The sequence below is a fragment of the Cryptomeria japonica genome, chromosome 4 (assembly GCF_030272615.1).
Source record: "Cryptomeria japonica chromosome 4, Sugi_1.0, whole genome shotgun sequence".
NCBI classification, from domain to species: Eukaryota; Viridiplantae; Streptophyta; class Pinopsida; order Cupressales; family Cupressaceae; genus Cryptomeria; species Cryptomeria japonica.
The window spans coordinates 588,096,100-588,118,995 of NC_081408.1; the positions used below are offsets into that span (position 1 = coordinate 588,096,100).

General features: G+C 36.5%; 1 protein-coding gene across 1 annotated transcript; it reads right to left on the reverse strand.

Moving 5' to 3' along the window:
• Nucleotides 1-1,162: 1,162 nt before the first annotated feature.
• Nucleotides 1,163-3,104, reverse strand: LOC131058617 (anthocyanidin-3-O-glucoside rhamnosyltransferase). Its single transcript, XM_057992350.2, has one exon. The coding sequence runs from the start codon at nucleotides 2,969-2,971 to the stop codon at nucleotides 1,517-1,519; it is 1,455 nt and encodes a 484-aa protein (XP_057848333.2). The 5' UTR covers nucleotides 2,972-3,104; the 3' UTR covers nucleotides 1,163-1,516.
• Nucleotides 3,105-22,896: the final 19,792 nt, after the last annotated feature.

Consider the following 22,896-nt stretch of genomic DNA (forward strand, 5'->3'; position numbering starts at 1 on the left):
GAAGTGAAAATGTCATAACATCATAAATAAATAAATCCTAAAGGAAGATATAGTGAATGAAACATAATGAAAAGGAAATCCAAACCCTTACAAGATTTTAAAATAGGATAATGTAATAAATAATATTAAATTTAAAAATTCTAAATAAAAGAAGGTAAGCCTTAAAGTCAAAACCATGTGTCACGTAGGAATGATGAATTAACCAAATAAGGAAAGGGAAATAAACCACTTCCATAAATATCTAGGCTCAAAAATAAATAATCAACCAATATGAAAGAGTTAGATTTATTAAAAAATATATAGATTTAATTAAATGAAAAATTAAAAAAGAGTTAGATTTATTAAAAAATATATAGAATTAATTAAATGAAATTTTTTTAAAATTAGTTGGATTTAAAAGATGGAATTAAGATGTTAACAATGTTCGAATCAATTTGTGACAATGCTAAAATTTTAAGTCTTGCTTAAACTATTGCATTTTAGAATCTACAAATTTTGAGCACTTTATTTTGATTTAGATCAACACTTCAAAAATAATCCTCATGCTTATAAAATTGAACTAGCATACAAAGCTAAATCTATGCTTATTATAAGGACTAATAGAAATTTAGCTATTGAAATTCACTTGACTTGATCTTATGATGTTTCGATCTTAGAAGGAATTAGTAATGTTCAAAATCATCTTTAGGGAATTTACTAAATTTTGGGGGTCATGTTCTCAACCAAGCCCCTAAGATGACTATTTCAATGACTATAGAACAATGATCAAGGTCAACAAGTAAGAGCAAAATGGGTCTAGGATGATGTATGGTGATGCAATTCTTCTATGATGCTTCGTAAATGCTAGATATGACAATACTCTTCAAAGATTCCTAGGATGCCTTGATGCTTTCAACATGATTTTGAATGAACATCTTTAAATATAACACATAGATCAACACAAACATATGCTAGGCTAGCTCACAATGTTTAATCAAAAGGAGTCACCCATATTTAATTTGGTTTTTATGTTTAAAAGTTAAGGAAGACCAAAAATTATAAAAATGACTTGAATCAAGTTTGCACTTGTATAGACTCGTTATCTTATTAAAAACACTTTAATCAAGACACACGAGACACATAAAACAAAGATCTACAATTTTCATCCTTATAACAGCAAATATAAAAACAGAACACAAATATATAGATTTTGTCTATTTATAACATAATGACATAAAATCTCAAGATTACAACTTGAAATGTCTATATTATTCTTTCTTAAGAAAGAAAAGAAAAGAAGAAAGATTCTTCTATAATCCACACGATATCCCGCAGTCTGAATATGGATCTACAAATAAATTATAGCAATATGAGACTACCTATACTATGTGTGGAAGGCACCTAACTATGCTACAATCAAAACATACTTTACCCTTTTGAAATTTCAAGAACACAAAGTCTCTACCAATACGAAACTAAATTATTCCCTTAATACCCATACGCATTACCCTGTAAAAATAAATATCTCCAAGAAGCCCTAAATTGGTTTTACCTCAGATAAAAATCTGATGAATTGTTGTATGCATCTGTTCTGAGATCCATCGTTCACTATTCTACTCCTGAACAAATCTGCCATTTCCCGAGCCTTAGACCGTACTTGCCCACCAATTCCTCCGTCCACCATTACATTCCTCACAGTTTTACAAATCTCCTCCCTGCTCAGGCCTCTGTCATCCTTTCCTTTCTCAACTTCAACCCCAACCTTGAATTCCTTAACAATAAGTCGAGCATTAAGGGCCTGATCCAATTGCATAGGCAGGGCAATCAGAGGCAATCCATTGCTCATTCCTTCCAGAATCGAGCTCCACCCACAGTGGGTCACAAAGCTTCCAGTGGAAGGATGGGCTAGAATCTCTCTCTGCGGAGCCCAGCCCCCCATAACAATTCCCCTGTTCCCAATCCGAGCCCCGAATCCATCGGGCAATAAGGCCGATAAGCGACTCTGTTGGTTTTCATGAAAATCCTTATCAGAATTGCAAGGAAAGCGAAGAACACAAATGAATGGCTGCTGGCTGGCCTCTAAACCCAGAGTTAGCTCCTCAATCTGCTCTCTGGAGAGAAAATATTCACTACCAAATGACACATAAACAACAGAGGAAGCTTCTTGCCTATCCAACCATCTCAAGCAAATAGAAGAATCATCCATATCTGGAACATTTTTCCCAAAGAATGGGCGCTGAAGGCTATTACCCAGCAGAGGACCCACTGGTAGAACTGTTTTACCTGTGGTTTTCTGCAAATACTGTATATATTTTGCCTCTAACTCCTCACAGGATTTAATGGCTATAGCAGAGCATCCCTTGTAGCAATCCATGATGCGATCCCTCATTGTTATGTCTCCAATCTTATAGTTATAGAGCCCCAATCTGGCTCTTGCTTCAGGTAGACGCCATGAAATTGCAGATGATGGGTAATCTGGCGGTGGCCTGGCCAAATCCTCAGGTGTGATTTCATGTGTTTGGCCTCTTGATGGACTGTAATCATAAGCATAATATGCAGCGCCATAAGTGATGAAATAAATAGCAGGTATGCCCAGCATAGCAGCTGCTCTGGCAGCCCATGATTGCAATACATCATAGATTATAAAATCTGGGGAGAGCTTTTGGATTAGGGTTTGAAATGGCTCTTGCATGTTGTCTGTTGCTTTTATCAGGAGGCCCATCTGATCTGTGGGTAGGTCTGTGGTGTTCTCAATCCCAGGCACTAGACCTTCCACAGTTGGTAAGGGTAAATCTATGAGGTTTATCTTCCCTTTGCCTGGAGGACTGTTTTGGTCTGAAAATAATGGCTTGAGCTTGGCAATATTGTGTTGAGTTGAAACGAAAGAGATGTGAATTCCATTGTCTGCAAGCTTTGTGGAGAGTTCCAGGTAGGGGGAAATATGGCCGTGAGCTAGCCATGGAAACATAACAATATGAGGCGGTTTATCCATAACAGGAGGGCTTGGAGGATGTTGAAGATAAGTTTGGAAACAGGATAAAGAAGAAAAAAATGTTGAGTTCTCTGGTTCAATCAAATAATTATCAAATCAACATTAAGAAAATTTAGTTGGAAGGTTCACACATCACATCAGTCAGTGTAGATCCGTACCTTGCCACTCTACTCTCCATACAATCTTCTATCTTTTAAAAATAGGAATTGGTTATGTAATCATATAAATGGTTAGAAATACATGTATAAAGAAGTATATTTGGAGACGTGTTTCTTTTCATTTTTCAATTTAAATGTCATGTAGGGTGTGGTTCATTGTATATTGTTTGAAAAGTTATAGGAGGTTTGTCTTGTCAAAGAGTTAGACTCCAAGTCGTTGTAGATCTAGTACCTTGCTACTCTATTTTCCATACAATCTTTATCTTTTAAGAATAGGAAGCCGCTATGCAGTAATATCAATTGCCAAAAATATATGTATAAAGGAGTGCATTGGGAGATGTGCCTTGTTTCATTTTTCGATTTAAATGTCATGTGCATTGTGGGGTTCATTGCACATCATTTGAGAAGTTATAAGAGGTTTGTCTTGTTAAAGAGTTGAACTTTGGGTCGCTAGACTAACCTATTGATTTCTTTTGATTAAATAAAAAACTACAAGGCTTCCATATTTTCCATTGTGTAAACCATATTATGTTATTCAATTATGAAGCAAAAATATTCAAATTGTGTTGTCGTTTCATTGTGTTTTCTTTGTTCGATCCCATTTATCATATGGTACAAAGGAAACTAATTAGTCCAAAGAGGAAAACAAGAGCTTGGCATTGGAAAAGAAGGAGATTTGCTACTATAGAGAGGACAAGAAGAGCTTAATGGGTGCAATTTTCAATATAAATGTCTACAATTTTATCTTTGATATTGTTGAGGTTCAATAATTTATAGTTTTAGGTTCCTTTCATTTAAAGGTTTATATGTTGTATGAAAAATAAAGGTATGCAAAGGATTTATAAAGTTTTGGAAAGTCTTTAGAAGACATGAAAAGACTCAATCAAATTTAGGGTTTTTAGTTCTCATTCTATTGTTTTGTGTTGGTATGTTTTTATAAACATATCTTATGTGATGTAATACACAAGTTTATAAATTAATAATTTTGATTGCATTTCATGCTAGAAAATTTATCAAAACTTATCACAAAGTATTTAAAGAATCTTAAAGATGAACCTTTTTTTGGTTGGATAGATTCATTTTGTGTATGGTTGTATATGTATATAAAGTACATATTAACCTTACCTAAGCCCATTCCAATTGGCCTAAACATAAATTTCAATTGCTGTAAACGTAACTTAAAATTGAAAGAGTTGGACTCTTAATATGACTAGTAATTAGAGAAACTATGCTAACTTGGAACATGCAAGATTTGAAAAAAAAGTTCACAAAATTGAGTAAGTATTGGAAGTAAAGCTCAATAAATAAATGGTTTTCAAGGATGCACCCATGACATGAAGTGGTCCAAAGAAAAATTTGCTTAGAATTTTCTTTTGATGTTGCTTGTGAAACTTGAGAATTGTATTAAAAAGACAAGATCATCCTTGTAAGTACTTAAATTTGGATGGGTCAATATAAACATTGGATGATGATTTGGATTTCTAACACATTGCGCACATAACATGCTTATTTTTTCTTTAGCTTAGTTTTCCTTGATGAAAGCCCACCTCATGCCTTCATAGCCCTCTTTAGGTGTATTTCCCCTTTGTTTTCCACCATTTTGGCTTGCTAGACATTTTCAACATCTAAAATTTGTGATGTTTCCTTAAGCTATGAAGACACTTGAGATACCTTAGGGGCACCCTATAGGGTGACCAATGTTAATGATAGGGAGGTTACCTAGTTTGCCATCAATTAGTTTTCTTGACGGTTTGCTTCTATCCCTTCCCGAGTTCCAAGTTTACCCCTCTAGACTTCTAAGTGCTTCCCTACCAGTATTTTCTTACCACACTCAATACAAGCTCATAAAGAAGCTTGTTCTCCATGCTCCTAGATTTTGTCACTATGAGTTGCAGAGGTGTAGGACTACCCTTTCTTACTCACAGTCTGTAAAGTCATCATCCAGTCTAATTTTGCAATCAGACTTCTACACCAGTCCTCCCCTGCACTTACTCCTTTATGGTCACTGGAACCTAGCAGGACTTCTTCCAAGCTCGCCTAGGCTCAGTATGCAGAAATGGTGATTGCCATTTCCTGGTTTCCTCCTACTGCTACTCTACTCTTACTATACATTTTTGGTTCTTCTTCAAGAACTCCAATGGTCGTGTGGATCCCATGGTGGAGGTTCAAGAAAGAGCCATATTTACACTGTGAATTCAAAACAAAGAAACGAATAACAAAAAGGAAACTTTAATTACAGAATTGTAATGAAAAACTTAACAAAAACAAGATAGTACAACACTCAGCGATAGAAAACCAGAAAACAGACTTGTATGTATTTCTCTCGTGTTTCCTATAGTATCCAACCAATCCAATGCCTTACAAATAGACTTTTATAGCTCATCCATCCGTTGTGAAACACAAACGGTTACAAACTGGAGAAAACGGTTTCATAACGGGTCATCGGCGTAGCCTCAGAACCTGGCTTTCGATGCCCATTGGTGACTTGCAAAGTTTTCACTTTTCCATCGGTCGTTTCCATCAGGTCATCGGGAAGACAACCAAACAGCTATCCCGATCGTCCGATCTTGCTCGATCTCTCTTTTTGCGCTCTGCCACGTGGCACCCCCTGATTGGCTCTGGGGTCCCTACCTTGCCACCTTAGCACGACCTCACTAACCGCCCAGAATGAAACTCTTCTTTGTCGTTGGGTCCCACCATGGTCGCCAAGTCGCGGGGAATAAACTTTGTGCATCTCGCCATAGCGGTATAGCGACAATCGTCCGATCATCCCGGACTTGCTCACTCGTTAACTTGCTTGAGCTTCTCTCTTGTCGGGTCCCACCTTGGTCACCAAATTGCGGGAGATAAACTTCATGCATCTTGCCATAGCGGTATAGCAACAATCGTCTGATCAACCCGGACTTGCTCACTCGTTAACTTGCCTGAGCTTCTCTCTTGTCGGGCCCCACCTTGGTCGCCAAGTCGTGGGAGATAAACTTCATTCATCTTGCCATAGCGGTATAGTGACCGCCATTGATCCACCTTCAACCTGCAAGGTCGTTAACTTGCCTCTTTTTTTTTGCACGTGCTTTGTTGCCAACTCGTGAAAATTATCTAGTGATCATCTTCCCATCACGGTATAGCGACAGTCGTAGGATCATCCGTGATCACCGTCCGAGTATAGGTCAAGTTAATCATCGGGGAAACTTGAAACTGCTCCTTCCGATACCCGATAACAATACACCGAGCACTGACAACTTATCAGGTCATCAGGGTAAGTGTGAACCACTCCGAACTCTGGTGAACTCATCGGAGTAACACTTGTCGATCGAGGGTAGGTATTGCCGATAAGACAATTTTAAAAACTTCAAATAAACAACCATACAAATGGACTAGAGCTAGTCCTTATGTATTTACATGACCACTGGAAGGTCTCAGAAGCCAAAATTGGTTAAGGGCATTTCAACCCTTAGGTGCTCCTGCACCATACTCCCCCCAAAACAAAGAAGTCAAGTGATTGCACGTGGCAGTAAGGAATGATCAATTCCCGATTTAACAAAGTTTGATTCAGGGACCTAGGTCGCTTCAGAATCAGGTTTATGCATCCACTTAACCAAATGTTCCATGTAGACCTGTTGTCTAGTCTTCTTGAGAACTTGAGAATCCAACACTTTCTCAGCCTGAGGCATGGAAGGAGAAAGTAATGGCAAGTCGGCAAGTGATTGTTGAACATCTGAAACTCGTGCATCCTCCTTGGGAAGTTGTCCCTTGTAGACAACCAAATCTGTGACATTAAAAATGGGAGACAAAGCAATATCAGATGGCAAATCAATCTTATAGGGATTAGAGCCATACTTGGCTAAAACTTTACAAGGGCCTATTCTCCTCATTTGTATCTTGTTGGGAACCCCTTTATGGAGTTGAGCCTTGTTCAAATGTACCATCACCAAATCTCCAACTGAAAATTGCACATCTCTATGTGTGGTATCGTGAAGAATCTTGGAGAGCTCGCTTGAATTGGTCATGAACCTCCTTCATAGATTGAGCAACATCATCAGCTTGACCACTTTTGTGTGACAGATTACCAAGATCTCATAATTCCATAACACCTCGTGGGTGAATACCATACACTATCTCAAAAGGACTTTTCCCAGTAGATCTGTTGACACTGTCATTGTAGGCAAACTCTGCCTAGTGAAGAACCTAATCCCAACTCTGTCCATATTCTTTTGTCAAACACCTTAAAAGGTTTCCAAGTTTCCTATTGACCACGTCTATTTGACCATCTGTTTGGGGATGATAGGCTGAACCAAAAGACAAGTTAGTTCCTAGTCTTTTCCAAAGATTTTTCCAAAAATGTCCAAGGAATTTGACATCTCTATCTGAAACAATACTAACTGGCAAACCATGGATTCTTATAACCTCTTTGAAAAACATGTGTGCAATGTGACTAGCATCATAGGTAGTTTTGCAAGGAACAAAATGTGCCATCTTATTGAATCTATCAACAACAACAAAAATGATATCAGAGCCAAGCTTTGTTTTAGGTAATCCAACCACAAAATCCATACTGACACTTTCCCATGCCCTTGTAGGAATAGGTAATGGCTGATAAAGACCAGCATTAGTAGATGTACCTTTAGCTTTCTGACAAACCATACACTTCTCAACATACCTTCTGATATCCCTCTGCATCCTGGGCCAATAGTAGAACCTTTGAACAAGTTCCAATGTCTTATTAAGGCCAAAATGACCACTCAAACGTCCATTGTGCTTTTCTTGGATCAAATTTTCCATCATCGATCCTTTGGGAACACACAGTTGTCCACCTTTAAACAACAAACCATTCTGCAAAGTAAAGTCAGCATATTCACTATGAAAGTGATTCTGAAATTCTTGGCAAACCTTGTAAATGGCTGCAAAATCTTCATCATTGGGGTACAAATCCTTGAAGTAATCAACTGTAATACTCTGAATCTTCACTTCTTGCACTGTTAGTAGCCTTCTACTCAAAGCATTTGCTACTTTATTACACTGTCCTTTCTTATGCTTAATAAAAAAAAGTATATGACTGCAAATACTCAACTCATTTAACATGCCTATGACTCAATTTATCTTGTGAATTCAAAAAACTTAAATCTTGATTATTTGTGTAGACAACAAACTCCTTAGGTAACAAGTAGTGCCTCCACTTCCTAAGAGCTTGGACAAGAGCATACAGCTCGAGATCATAGGATGAATATTTCTTCTCGGCATTATTGAGCTTCTCACTAAAGAAAGCTACAGATCTATTCTCTTGACTCAAAACAACACCAACTGCTATATTACTTGCATCACATTCAGTTGTGAACAACTTGTCAAAACTAGGAAGAATGAGTACTGGTTGTGTAGCTACCTTTTGTTTCAAAAGTTCAAACACTTTGTTAGTTGCATTGGTCCACTGAAACTTAGTCTTAACTCCTTCTTTAATGGTATCTAGCATGGGTGCACAAATCTCACTGAGCCCTCTGATAAAATTCCCGTAGAACTGTGCCAAACCATGAAAATTTCTTACTTCACTTGTTGTCTTTGGTGTTGGCCAGTTTGTGATGGCTTCCACCTTTGATGTGTCCATCTTCAAATCTCCTCCTAAAACTACAAATCCAAGATAGACAAGTTCCTGCTTCATAAACTCACACTTCTCCAAGTTTATTACTAGTTTCTCATCATACAATTTTTGCAATACAATACTAAGATGCTCTCGATGTTCCTCTTTAATTATACTGAAAATCAAGATATCATCTAGGTATACAACAACAAATTTACCAATAAAATCTTTCAACACTTCATTCATGAGTCTCATGAATGTACTGGGAGCATTACTAAGACCGAATGGCATAACAAGCCACTCATAAAGTCCTTCATAGGTTTTGAAAACTGTTTTCCATTCATCACCTTCTTTTATCCTGATCTGGTGGTATCCACTCTTGAGATCAATCTTAGTGAAGTACTTTGCACCTCCCAAGCAATCCATCAAGTCTTGAATTCTTGGGATAGGAAATATGTACCTAATAGTGATTCTATTTATGGCTCTTGAATCTGTGCATAGCCTCCATGTTCCTCCTTTCTTGGGTGCTAACACTGTAGGTACAACACAAGGACTTATGCTCTTTTTTATCAACCCTTGGTCCAACAATTCTTGGATTTGTCTAGCCACTTCCTTGTTCTATTCGGGAGTCATCTTATAGGTTGCTTTGTTGGGTAATGATGCTCCTGGAATGAAATCAATCTAATGGCTTATGGCTCTAATAGGAGGTAGGGTTGCTGGTGCTCCATCACTTATGATCGCTTTGAAGTTGTCTAGTATCTGCTGCACTTCATGAGGTATTTGAACCTTCTTTTCTTGCTTTGCTTCCCTTGGTTTCACTATAACAACAAACCCCACTCCTTCTCCTTCCTTAAGAGTGTTAATGAACTCTTTTTCACCTATCAATAATGCCTTTGGGCCTTTAGTTTTTCTGCTCTCTCCTTCACCACTTAAGGACTGAATATGGTATGTAACTCCATCCTTTTGAAAAGAATAAGAGTTCTTCTCTCTATTGTGAATGGCCTTTCTGTCAAACTGCCATGGTCTACAAAGAAGTAGATGGCAAGCATCCATAGGCAGGATGTCACACAAGACTTTATCCTTATAACTACCTTTACCTTCTGTGCTTCACTAATTCCATCACACTCAAAGTGATTCTCCAATCCTTCAATCCATTCCATAACTACTCCAGGCTCCATTTTCCCATAAAAAAGTGGCACTCCTTCTAGGGATTTTCCTCCTAAGGCTTTAATTTCTTTAATGAAAGGTCTTCAGGTAGGACAGGGTCTGGGGGAGGTATCCTATCCGCTTCCACTGAATCTTTACCCTTCCCTTCACTAACCTGGATTGTTACTTTCTTAGTTTTGTCTTCAACTACGTCTAGTTTACTCTCCAATTGTAGCAATCTTTCTTTCAGGAGTCTATTCTCTTCTTCCTGATCTTCTACCTTCTTGGCTAACTCTACATTAGTCACCGTTTTGAGACTATTTTCTCCTACTGATTCAGTATCTAACATCAACTAATTTCTTCCCAAGTCTAACCTTGCTCTGATACCAATATGATAGGGAGGTTACCTAGTTTTCCATCAATTGGTTTTCTTGACGGTTTGCTTCTATCCCTTCCCGAGTTCCAATTTTACCCCTCTAGACTTCTAAGTGCTTCCCTACCAGTATTTTCTTACCACACTCAATACAAGCTCATAAAGAAGCTTGTTCTCCATGCTCCTAGATTCTGTCACTATGAGTTGCAGAGGTGTAGGACTACCCTTTCTTATTCACAGTCTGTAAAGTCATCATCTAGTCTGATTTTGCAATCAGACTTCTACACTAGTCCTCCCCTGCACTTACTCCTTTATGGTCACTGGAACCTAGCCGGACTTCTTCCAAGCTCGCCTATGCTCAGTATGCAGAAATGGTGATTGCCATTTCTTGGTTTCCTCCTACTACTACTCTACTCTTACTATACATTTTTGGCTCTTCCTGAAGAACTCCAATGGCCGTGTGGATCCCATGGTGGAGGTTCAAGATAGAGCCATATTTACACTGTGAATTCAAAACAAAGAAATGAATAACAAAAAGGAAACTTTAATTACAAAACTGTACTGAAAAAATTAACAAAAATAAGACAGTACAACACTCAACGATAGAAAACCAGAAAACAAATTTGTATGTATTTCTCTTGTGTTTCCTGTAGTATCCAACCAATCCAACGCCTTACAAATAGACTTTTATATCTCATCCATCCGTCATGCAACATAGACGATTACAAACTGGAGAAAATAGTTTCATAACGGGTCATCGACGTAGCCTCAGAAATTGGCTTCCGATGCCCATTGGTGACTTGCAAAGTTCACACTTTTCCATCGGGCGTTTCCATCATGTCATCGGGAAGACAACCAAATAGCTATCCCGATCGTTCGATCTTTCTCGATCTCTCTTTTTGCACTCTGCCACGTGACACCCCCTGATTGGCTCCGGGGTCCCTATCCTGCCATCTTAGCATGACCTCACTAACCACCCAGAATGAAACTCTTCTTTGTTGCTCGGTCCCACCATGGTCGCCAAGTCGCAAGGAATAAACTTCGTTCATCTCACCATAGTGGTATAGCGACAATCGTTTGATCATCCCGAACTTGGTCACTTGTTAACTTGCCTGAGCTTCTGTCTTTTCAGGTCCCACCTTGGTCGCCATGTCGCGAGAGGTAAACTTCGTGCATCTTACCATAGCGGTATAGCGATAATCGTCTGATCAACCCGAACTTGCTCACTCGTTAACTTGCCTGAGCTTCTCTCTTGTCGAGCCCCACCTTGATCGCCAAGTCGCAGGAGATAAATTTTGTGCATCTTGCCATAGTGGTATAGCGATCGCCGTTGATCCACCTTCAACCTGCACGGTAGTTAACTCGCCTCTTTTTTTCCACATGCTTTGTCGCCAAGTCGTGAGGATTATTTGGTGATCATCTTCCCATCATGGTATAGTGACAGCCATAGGATCATCTGCGATCACCGTTTGAGTATAGGTCAAGTTAATCATAGGGGAAACTTGAAACCGCTCCTTCTGATACCCGATAATAGTACACCAAGCATTGATGAATTATCGGGTCACCGGGGTAAGTGTGAACCACTCCGAACTCTGGCAAACTCATCAAGGTAAGACTTGCCGATCAGGGGTAGTTCTTGTCGATACGAGAAAATTTTAAAAACTTCAAATAAACAACCATACAAATGGACTAGAGCCAATCCTTATGTATTTACATGACCACTAGAAGGTCTCACAAGCCAAAATTGGTTAAGGGCATTTCAACCCTTAGGTTCTCCTACACCAGTTAAGTTTTAGGGTGACTCAAACAACATGCACTAGTAAGAGGATTGACCCATATCCCAACATGAGCAACTTAGTTGTCTTTTAGCATGACCATTATTTCTTCAAATTTGTCTGTTTTCTCTATTTTTCTTCTCAAAACTCAATATCTAGTAGGAGATGGTACCGATGACATGTTTTATTTTTTATTTATTTTATAATTTAACATTGAGTATTCATTCCCTCTTTAACCTTTCTTTTCCCCCCCAAAGTCACTTTCCTTTTCTTATATAAACCCCCATTCTCTCATATGTTGAGATAGTTGTATATTTTTTAAGATATTCTTAATCGAATGTTTTCAAGAAGTATTTTCTAGGTAAAGTTACAAACTTGTGTCAGACTTCATAGGGAAATGGCCAACACAATTTCAACCACATGAAAATAGTCTTTATGTTTTCAATTTCGAAATGATGTAAAATAATGAAATATATGTGTCTTGATGAAGTTTATGCTTTTATTTTTTTTAATGATAGTTGGTTTGATATGTTTGTTTATAAATTTTAAAGCAATTTTTTTAATAATTTAAGAGCAAAATCTAAATTGCTAAATTTTTAAGAAAAAGGTGAGGTCAAGTTGATGTCACGAAGAAAAAAGGAAAACAATTTTATTTTTCCTTGATTTTTTCCCAAATATATGACTTCAAAATCTAGTGCATATGATTTTTTTTTTTTTTTTTGTAATAATAATATAAAGTTAAACTTCACCAGAACTTCATAAATCTCATATGACGTGAACTTTTGTCTAATTTTCTTTACCATTAAAAATAAATAAATTATGCCCTTTTGAAGAGGATTATCTCCTCTAGTGCACCATATATTTTTCAATTTTTTTGAATGTGTTTTATTTATTTTTTAATTTATTTGATTTTTAATCAACTTTATGTTTGATTATAAAAACCTACTTCTTTTTTTTTCTTGGATATCATATTAAAACTAATAAAAATATATATAAATAAAAAAAGATTATAGAATTTGATCTCTACAAATGGTATTTTGTATCATGAAAGTTCCTCTAGTTGCAAAAATTCAACTAAAACCTTACACACAAAGTTGATCACAATTCAAATTTGTAATGGGAAAATTTTATTTTATAGTTTCCAGTGAAAGTGTTTTGCCCAAAACAGTATGTACCACATATACACCATTCAGTTTCAAGAGAAAGTGTTTCTCCCTAAACTATTTTTCTAGAAACTATTTAGTTGGCCAAAAGTGTGACATAGTTATGTGCTTTTACTCTTATGCCTCCTTGAGATAGAATATTAGGATACTTTGAAGAATTTTATATAGGCTCTCATTTGTAGTAATTACAAATAGAAGATTGCATGCCTTTTTATATAGACTAGATCCAAAATACTCTTATGTATTATACTAGGAAGATAATTTTATCTTCTTGATGCTTGCATATCATAGAAATCTAATGCTATCTTCCTCTCAAACCAGTTCTAATCAATCCCCATTTTTTGTTTCTAGATCAAGTAGGAAGGATGTTTTATTTCCATACACAATTTATAAAAACTTTCTCCCCTAGAATATAAATATTGATAGACCGCCTCTATAATTCTTCATGAAAGTATTTGCATTCTTTCTCCAATTGCTAGAACTTTGAAGGAAATTTCATGCTTCACTATAAAGCCCAAATCAAAATCTTTGCTTCTAGGAAGCTAATGTTTTCTTCCTTATCCATCTAAATCTTCCCTTTCCATCTAAAAGAGTAGCCCATGGCTTAAAGTAAAGACAATGTGGATACCAATTAGAAACTTTAAGGATATACTTACAATGGTTGTAAAGGAATCTTCAAAAGATTCTTCAACATTCATTTAGTTTTAGAAAGGTAATTTCTTTATGCAAAATTTCTAGCAACTGGGTCACACATACTCTTCCCTAGGAGATGTAACACTATATTATAGTTTATGGGTATATATATATACACATATACACATATACATATACATATATGTACATATATGGGTTAGTGCAGGATCAAGGGGGGCCAAAAAGTGGCGATGTGAAAAAAATAGCCTTCCTCACTCGCCTAAAAACATGAAAATCCATGTTGACTTTTTGCTTGGCCTGGGTGTCAGTACACCTTGGCCTGGTAATTACCTATGCAAATCGGATATCGGATAAAATCGGATATCCGATTTTTATTTGTAATTTTAATTTAAAATATATATTATATGTTACGTATTATATAATATGTATTATGTGTTACGTATTATATAATACGTATTATATTATATATAATATAATATTATATTATATTATATAATATAATATTAAATTATATTATATATTATATAATATTAAATTATATTATATATTATATAATATTAAATTATATTATATATTATAATATAATATTATATTATATTATATTATATTATAATATAATATAACATAATATTATATTATATTATATATTATATAATATTGTATTATATTATATATAATATAATATTGTATTATGTTATATATAATATAATATATAATATAATATAATAATATATTATATAATATATTATTATATTATATATGTTATTTAAAAATAATTTAAGTGTTGAAATCGGATATCCGATTTTCTGAGACTTTTATATTTAGATAACGATAGTCCTGTGAGTCATTTTTAACTCACGGGTCGCGCGAATTTGTCAAAATCCGATATCCGCTCCATCCGATATCCGGTTTTTTGACAAAAAATTGCTAAAAAATTGATTTAGAGGTAAGAATTTTGTCGTTTTGAATCATTTTCATTCATTTTTTGTATTTTTTGTGAATGTTTATTTGATTTTTCATTGAAAATATGGTTTTTTTAATGAAAACTAGGTTTTTTTAAAATCAAATACCTAATTGTTTAAATTTGTTAACTAAATTTAATTGTTTACATTCAATTAGGTTGAAAATGGGAGATAACAATGAAAACACTGACCAACCACAACTACAACAACCAAACCCTCATTTGCCAAAACCCCTTTCAATTCAAGATTTGATTGCACAAAATTTGAATGAATTGAGATGGATTGCAGAAGTATATCGTAGGATCCCTCGTCTAAACCCATTGTTTGATCCTCTCACGTCGATCGTAAAAAGTATGGAAACCATGACTGAGGAGCACGATGCTGCCCTTTTGTGGCAAGATTCTATGAAGGAAAAATATGCAGATGGCTTGTCATATAAGGATATCAAGGATCTTGAGATATCCAAAGCCGAAATCGCCTCATTGTTTGTCAATCCCCGTACTAGTCAGCCTGTAGATCCCGAAAAAACAAAACTTTCTATCAAATGGTGCACAAATGATGGGATTGTGAAAATTTTTTGGGATTGTTGGTGGATGGTTTTCGACAAACCACCCAACAACAATCTTGATATCCCCTTCTATTTCATAAAAAAATTGTATGCTGAGTTTGTTTTACAGAAACATGTGAACTACTTTGACATCCAACCTTCCCAGGGTGTAGGTTTAGGTATGCCCCAAAATAGACCTGGGGCAGTTAGAGTAGTCCAGGGCCCATATGTCCCCCCTCCTCCTATTGATCCCCCACCTGCAGTTCAACATCCTGATATCATTTGTGAGGCGGCTTCACGGACCATATCGGCTATTCACTCTTTGAGTAGCCTTTTGGTTTCTCAGGCTATGTCAGTAGCTCAGCCTACTTTTGATGGTAGCGGTGCATCGGGTGGTGCTGACACATCATCCTCGGCTCCACACATATGCGTGCCGCATAGTTGTGTCATGTGTGGGCACGTATGCTTGGGTCCAGTTGGACAGCCCGTTGATCCTATTGTGGACAGTGTAGATTACGAGGTGCATGAGATGCATGATGCACCACAGGTTATTACATAGACTGGAGGATACCCTGGGGAGTCCTCACATGCTAGAGGTGAGGAGGCACCGTCATCATACATTGATGATGTATTGGTAAGATTTGTGTTTTCATAGTTCATGTTATATTTTAATTAAATATTTATAAATTAGATAATATTAAGTACTAATTTTTATTTACATGGTCTATTTAACAGTTGATGACCGAGGATGAGTTGAGACAGATTCAGGAGGGCACCTTGTCGGCCATTTCATTTGGCCTCGATAGCTTGACAGTACATATATTATTGCACCTAGTCGTTTGTATTTTATTGTACATACATGCTCATCATTTATATTTGTATTAATTAGATTATGTAGTAACTTGCATGTATATCTTATTTTACTCTTGTAGGGCACAAGCAGCACGAGTGCGGTGCAGTGTGATCTAGGATCTGGTAGTGCAATTGGAGACAAGGGAAAGGTAATTGAATGCAAATATGATTGAATGAATAGTTTAAATAACTTATAGTAATTATACATGTCTAGACATAGATTGATAGTTTCATATACTTGTTGTGTATATATACAGAGAATCCTTGGCTTCACATCCTTGATGACTACACCCAGTATACCTAAAGAAGAAGAAGAGATGCCTCGAGTAGATGTGTGTTTATTTTATTTTTTGATTAGTAGATATAATTTGTTATTATCAGTGACAATTATATGCTAACTTGTATCAATGTCATGTTTCTAAACATATGTAGGTTGTTTATGAAAATATTCAAAACATACCTCCTCTACCGAAGACATACATCAAGAGTCCTGCAAAGTTGAAGAGAAAACGTGGAGATGAGGTAAACATGAATAGTTCAATTAAATAGTTCATTTTTATGTTAACTTTTTGAATGTGAATTATATAATATAACTAATATTAATTGTGGTTTGTTTTTCTTGTGCAGGATCCTTCAGAGCCAAGTAGTGCGGCGAAGAGGATCGTTTTTGATGATCCATCAGCAACTTAGGATGTTATAGATAGTTTTGGGATGCTTACATGTCTAGTTGGCATGTATATTTTCTATATGGAGATACATTCACGTATTTAGACATACATTTTGTTTTAGTTGGTGTTTATGCCATATTTGTGTATGGACATACATTTGTAATCATTCGACATTTTTGTATATACAGAAGTTGATATTCGATCATATAAATTGTTGCTCATCTGTGTGTGGTGTTATCATGGAAATCTTTAATCTTCATTCCAATAATTAACAATGGTTAATAATGGCTATTTAATGAACAATACTGTAGTGTCCTAAAATTGCGACACTTGCAATTTTGACCGCATTTGGGTCTTCACGATGGCGACGCAACACTAAACCTGAATGGAGACCCCGAAACTTGCTTATGACACTGAAAACTGCATTTTCTTGCACCCTGGCCTGAACCTCCTTTGCACCTTGCTGTCCCGGGAGGTGGGACCAGAGCGCCCAACGCCGTGGTCCTTCAGGACCAGGGCGCCCAGCACCCTGGTCCCCCAGGACCATGGCGCCCAGCGCCCTGGTCCCTGGGTCCTATTTTGGGCCCGGTCTCTTTTGGACTTCGGGTCTTTATGTTTGCAAATTGGAAAATTATCTTTCCTGGTCGGCCTAAGGTCGGGAAAATCAGTCTATCAGCCCTAAATGACAAGTATATAAACTACATTTTCCTCTCTCATTTGGAGAGATACATACATGACGGAAAAAGCGTGGAAACTATACTCAAGCATTCAAGCATTCAAGCATTCCTTCAAGCAATTGATCATTTCAAGTCTCCATTCAAGGCTAAGTGTTGCATTCAAGACAAGGATTCAACCATTGAAGAGGAGATCACTTACAACATACTACTACAACATACAACATCTATACCTTTGCACATAAGGATACAAACATCCTTACAACAAGGTATTAGTACTTGTTTTTCATTACAGACATTTACATTTACAACATTGCTCATTTCTTGGTTAATTCCAAAACTGGGGTTTGACCTAAAGGCAAACCCCTAATCCCTAACCCCCCAATCGTCTTCGCTTTTCTGTGTGTAGGTTGCAGGTACGCGGCTGAAATTGAAGATCTGGAATCCTTGTACAGAGACGAACAGATCCCCCTTCGTTTCGCGGATTTTTCGGAGGACCGTGGCACTCGGGCGCCATCGTCCCGGCAACTTTCGCTCAAATTTGCAGGACAACGCCGTATCGACATTTTACTGCTAATTCCAGGTCCGCAGCTTCATACTATATTCCTATCTTAGTTTATAAGTGAATCTTTCTCACTTTCTATGCATTTCTAGCTTAATTCTTCTATGCACATTCTTTACAAAAGAGGGTAGCCTTGCTGTCATAACCCTTGAAACTCATTTAGCATCCAATCTTGCATTGCGTGGGATTGGGTCTTGTGGGTTTTCAACCCCTCTTTTGAATGTAAAGTCTCTCCCCTAAGTGAAAACCATCAACCCTAGAGTGAATCTCCCTTCTCTCTCCTTGGAGTTGGAAGAGGGGAGAGCAACTAGGGTTCGATCGCGATTTTCCGCTTTACATTTTGGTGAACCCGACGTGAACATCCTTTCTGATTATTCATAATTAGATCTGAAAATTGGATTCCTTGATTACATTTCCATGTTTGATCTTTTACAAAATTTTAGAGGTTAATTGCATAAAAACCCTAAATTTTCTTTTTAAGTAATTAAACTTGTGAAATGTTTAATTGATAATGCTTGTTTCAGATCTACCCTTCTATTACAAATTATCAATTCATATTTGTGCCTTAATTTTGTAAATTAAGTGGTTAAGTGTTAAAACCCTAATTTTTAAAACCCTCTTGATTCAACCTTTGTTCGACAATTTGACTGATCAAAAGATCTCCAAATCAGCTGTAACTTTGGATTCCGCAATAAAATCACAATATCTTTCATCCCTGAAAATTTGGAAAAAAGTTGCGAGGACCGTGTGCACTCCGAGCGCCATCGTCCCCGACATTTTTTCTGAAATTTCGGGAGCTAGATCTTACTGTATTTTCCTGCTAAAATCCAAAATTTTGGCTGATTTTATCAATTATAACACTTTCAAAATTACAGTCAAAGTTGGTCTAGGGATTGCTTGGATTAACGCTTCTAATCATTCAAAAATCATTGAAATTGAAATTTTGTGTCAAAATTGTGTTCTTACTGTCCTAAATCTGAAAAGTGTGTTTGCATTCATTAAAAATTTCAGTGCTTTATTCAAATTCTTACAATTTGTGACTTTTGAAATTAAGTGCTTAATTACAACAACTTCAATTTCCGCTTTCAAAATTGAATTTTGCGTGAAATTGAGTCAACTTTTGAATTTCAAAACTTGCATTGCTTTCGGTATTCCCTCTAAAATCATAAAATTCAAAATTTCAGTTTCCCTCTCTTTTTCAAAATTCAAATTTTGCATTTTTCGACAATCTTGGTAGGGTTCAATTTCGAGATTGCAACTTTAATTTGGCCTATCTACAGATCGTAAAACCACTCAATTTTTTCAGATTAGCTCCAAAATCATCATAACTTTCATCCCTGCAAATTTTGAAAAAAGTTGTCGGGACCGTGTGCACTCCGAAGCGCCACGGTCCCAGACATTTTTTCTGAAATTTCGAGAGATTGTCCTGATTGTATTTAACAGCTTAAATCTGGAAGATTGCTTGATTTTACTGAAAATTGCTACCTCTAAATTCAAAATTTTCTCTCCCTCTCTAGTGCATGAGTTTCACAACAATAAGCCCTACTTACACTATTCCCGTTAGACGAAGCCGTAGAATTAAGTCTTTCCGAGGTTTAATTATCGAGGAGATGGAACCTAATTTGAATAGCCTTTTTAACGAGGACATGGGTAATTCCTCTAATCCTCCTAATGATGAAGAAGCTCTCCATGAGGTTTCTGAAGAACAACTTTCGAAATTGGATAACCAATTTGACGATTTTCGACAATGGATGTCTCAAGAATACCCCGATAGTCAAGCTCTTCCTTATATTGAGAGTCTAAAAAGTATGCTTCAAAGTGATAAGAATGGAATTGATATTTTGCGTGGTATTGCACACATTGTGGATTCGAATGTGATGCCTATGAAGAGTTGTGCTGAAAATTTGGGTTATACACAACCTCCTACTCAAGTCAATCATTCTATTCCTTTGATGACTTCTATTGCTAGCATACCTACCTTTACATCAAACATAATGGCTACTTCTACACAAGACACTCCTCCTATGATCATCAGTCATGGGGGCAATCCTTCCTCTTCAATTAACCCTCTTCCTTCATTTAATCCGATTTCTTCATTCATTCCTTCAATGAGTGTTCCTATTATATCTCCACAAATGAACATGACGCAAGGGGGCAATTCATTCAATCATTCCATTCCTCCTTGTAGTGTTCCTCTTGTCCAATCATCTCCTATGACTAATTATCATAGGGTCCCACCACCTTACTCTTTACCTTCTTTCAATAACATAACACCTCCATCTCAATCTAATACATCCAATATGAATTCTTCGACTGAAGCGACCATTAACAATCTTGCACAAACTGTCTCTTCTTTACAGCAACAAATTGCTTCTATGAATCAATCTAAGTTTAGTGTGCCCACATTTGATGTTGCGAGCCCACTTTCTCTTGACATTGTTCGAGCTATTCCCCCTAAACATGTTGAAATTCCGCATTTGGAGCTTTATAATGGTAAAGGTGATCCTCTAACACATGTTAAGACTTTTCAAACAATATGTACCGATTTTGCTTATGACCAAAGGTTGCTTGCAAAATTGTTTACTAGAACATTAAGAGACAAATCCCTACAATGGTATTGCTCGTTGCCTTCTTATTCTATTACTTCTTTTGAACAACTTGCAAATGCTTTCATTCAACAATTTCAAAACAATATAAGTCCTAAAGTTACTTTGATTGATTTAATGCATTGTAAACAAGGTGTTAAAGAAAAAGTGACTGATTTCATTGGTAGATATAAGCATTTGTATGCTCAAATTTCTTTTCCAGTGCCTGACAATGATATTCAAAGAATCTTTATTTCTAATTTACAAAAAGATATTCGAGTCAAACTCCTGTTTTCTGAGTTTACTTCTTTCCAACAGTTGTGTGCAACTCTTCACAATTATCAACTAACTGTGAGTCAAATGGAACAATCACATCCTATGGCTCCGAGTGATAAGGGTGATAGTAGTCAACAACCATTTGGGAAGTTTAAACCGAACAGAGATTCCATCAAATTCAATGAAAACATCATCAACAACAATGTGAATGCAGCATCAGGTGTGCCTCCTATTTCTAAATTTTTCAAGAAAGAAAGAAAGTTTACTCCTTTGAATGAATCATTGCATAGTATTATGAATAAGTTATTGGAACAAAATGTGCTTATTCTTCCTCCTATAAGGCAAATTGATCCTGCAAAGATTACTTCACCTTATTTTGATAACAAAGCTTTTTGTCAATTTCATCGTCAGCCTGGGCATGATACTGAAAAATGTTTTTCTTTAAAGGGGAAAATTCAAGATTTGATTGATAATAATACTATTTCTGTTTCTGGAGTGAATGATAAAGGCAATACATCTGTAGCTCCTCCTAATCAAAATCTTCAGATTTTCACTGATCCATTGCCTTCTCATACCTCTAATGCGATTGAGACTAATGATTCCTCTTTTTCATCTGATGGTCTTGTGTCGATGACTCCGAATGTGATTAACTTTGTAGAGCAGCAAGAAAACCCTAAAGAACCTTCCATCACATTTGATTCCAGTGAAACCATTAGGGCACCTGATGGTCCTTTATATATAGTTGCAAAAGTCAAGAATACACCTTGCCGTGGAGTGCTTATTGATCCTTCGTGCATGGTTAATGTTATTACTGAAGAATTTCTTTTTACTTTGCAATTGAATCAAGTGATATATGAAAAAATAGATGTGATTGTGAAACTATTTGATGCATTTTCTTCTCCTGCAATTGGTTCTATTACATTGCCTATTGAGGTCCATAACAAATCCCTTGATGTGAACTTTGCTATTATTCCGTCTTCCGAACAATTTCGTGTGAAGCTTGGCTATCCTTGGCTATCTTCCATGAAAGCTATTGCTTCTCCTATTCATAAGTGTTTGAAATTTCCCCATAATGATGAAGTTGTTACTGTCAATCATAGTCTCTTTAAACCAGCTGAAAGAACTTCTAGCGTTCCTATTGATTACTTTTGGCCTAAACAATTCCAGTCTCTTCCTCCGCGAAGTGATCATCTTTTCAAATCTTATCAAAAGTGGAAAACAGATATGATCCTATCTCTAAGTGAACCTAGAACACCTAAACTTGGCATTCCTATCGTTCTTGAGAAGGAAGTTCTTCCTTTGAAAGATCAAACTAATGTCTTTCCTCAAGAAGATTCCCAACCCATCCCTATGGATGTGACTATGCCTATGATTAATAAACTTCCTAAAAGTAGACCTATACCTCCTCGTCATGATGGACTTGGTCTTCTTCCTAAACCAAATATTCCTCCTTTGTATGGAGCAGTCCCTCCTCCTCCTTTTTATAGAGAGAAGAGACCTTCTTCTTCTCCTATTATCCAGCCTAGGAGACCACAACCTAAACACCCAAGTGATAAGGATGAGAACATTCCTCCTCCTCAATCTTCTTCACTTCCTACTAAGACTAGATGAAATCATTCTGCACGTGAACGCCGACGAAAGCGTCGTCTTAGAGCTCAAGCAGCTACTTCTCAAACTTTGCAATCTCCAAAAACACCTTCAACAAGCATTATTCCATTTTCTCCAAAATCTCCAAAACATAAGATGCATGATGGTCTTGATCCTGTGCGAGTTAAAGATCCTATTTTTATAAATCTTGATGATGCTATAGATGAAAATGTTATTCATGATGAAAATGCTACTTCTCTTGCTTCTAATAGTGAATATGAACTTGTTGATATTGATAACCATTTATCTAACGAATTTTCTAAAGCACTTATCCTAGCTCCTAGACAAGAACAACGTGGCTTGGAACATGAACA

Coding starts and splice junctions, on each gene's coding strand:
- LOC131058617 (XM_057992350.2), bottom strand. CDS start 2,971: ATGGATAAACCGCCTCATATTGTTATGTTTCCATGGCTAGCTCACGGC.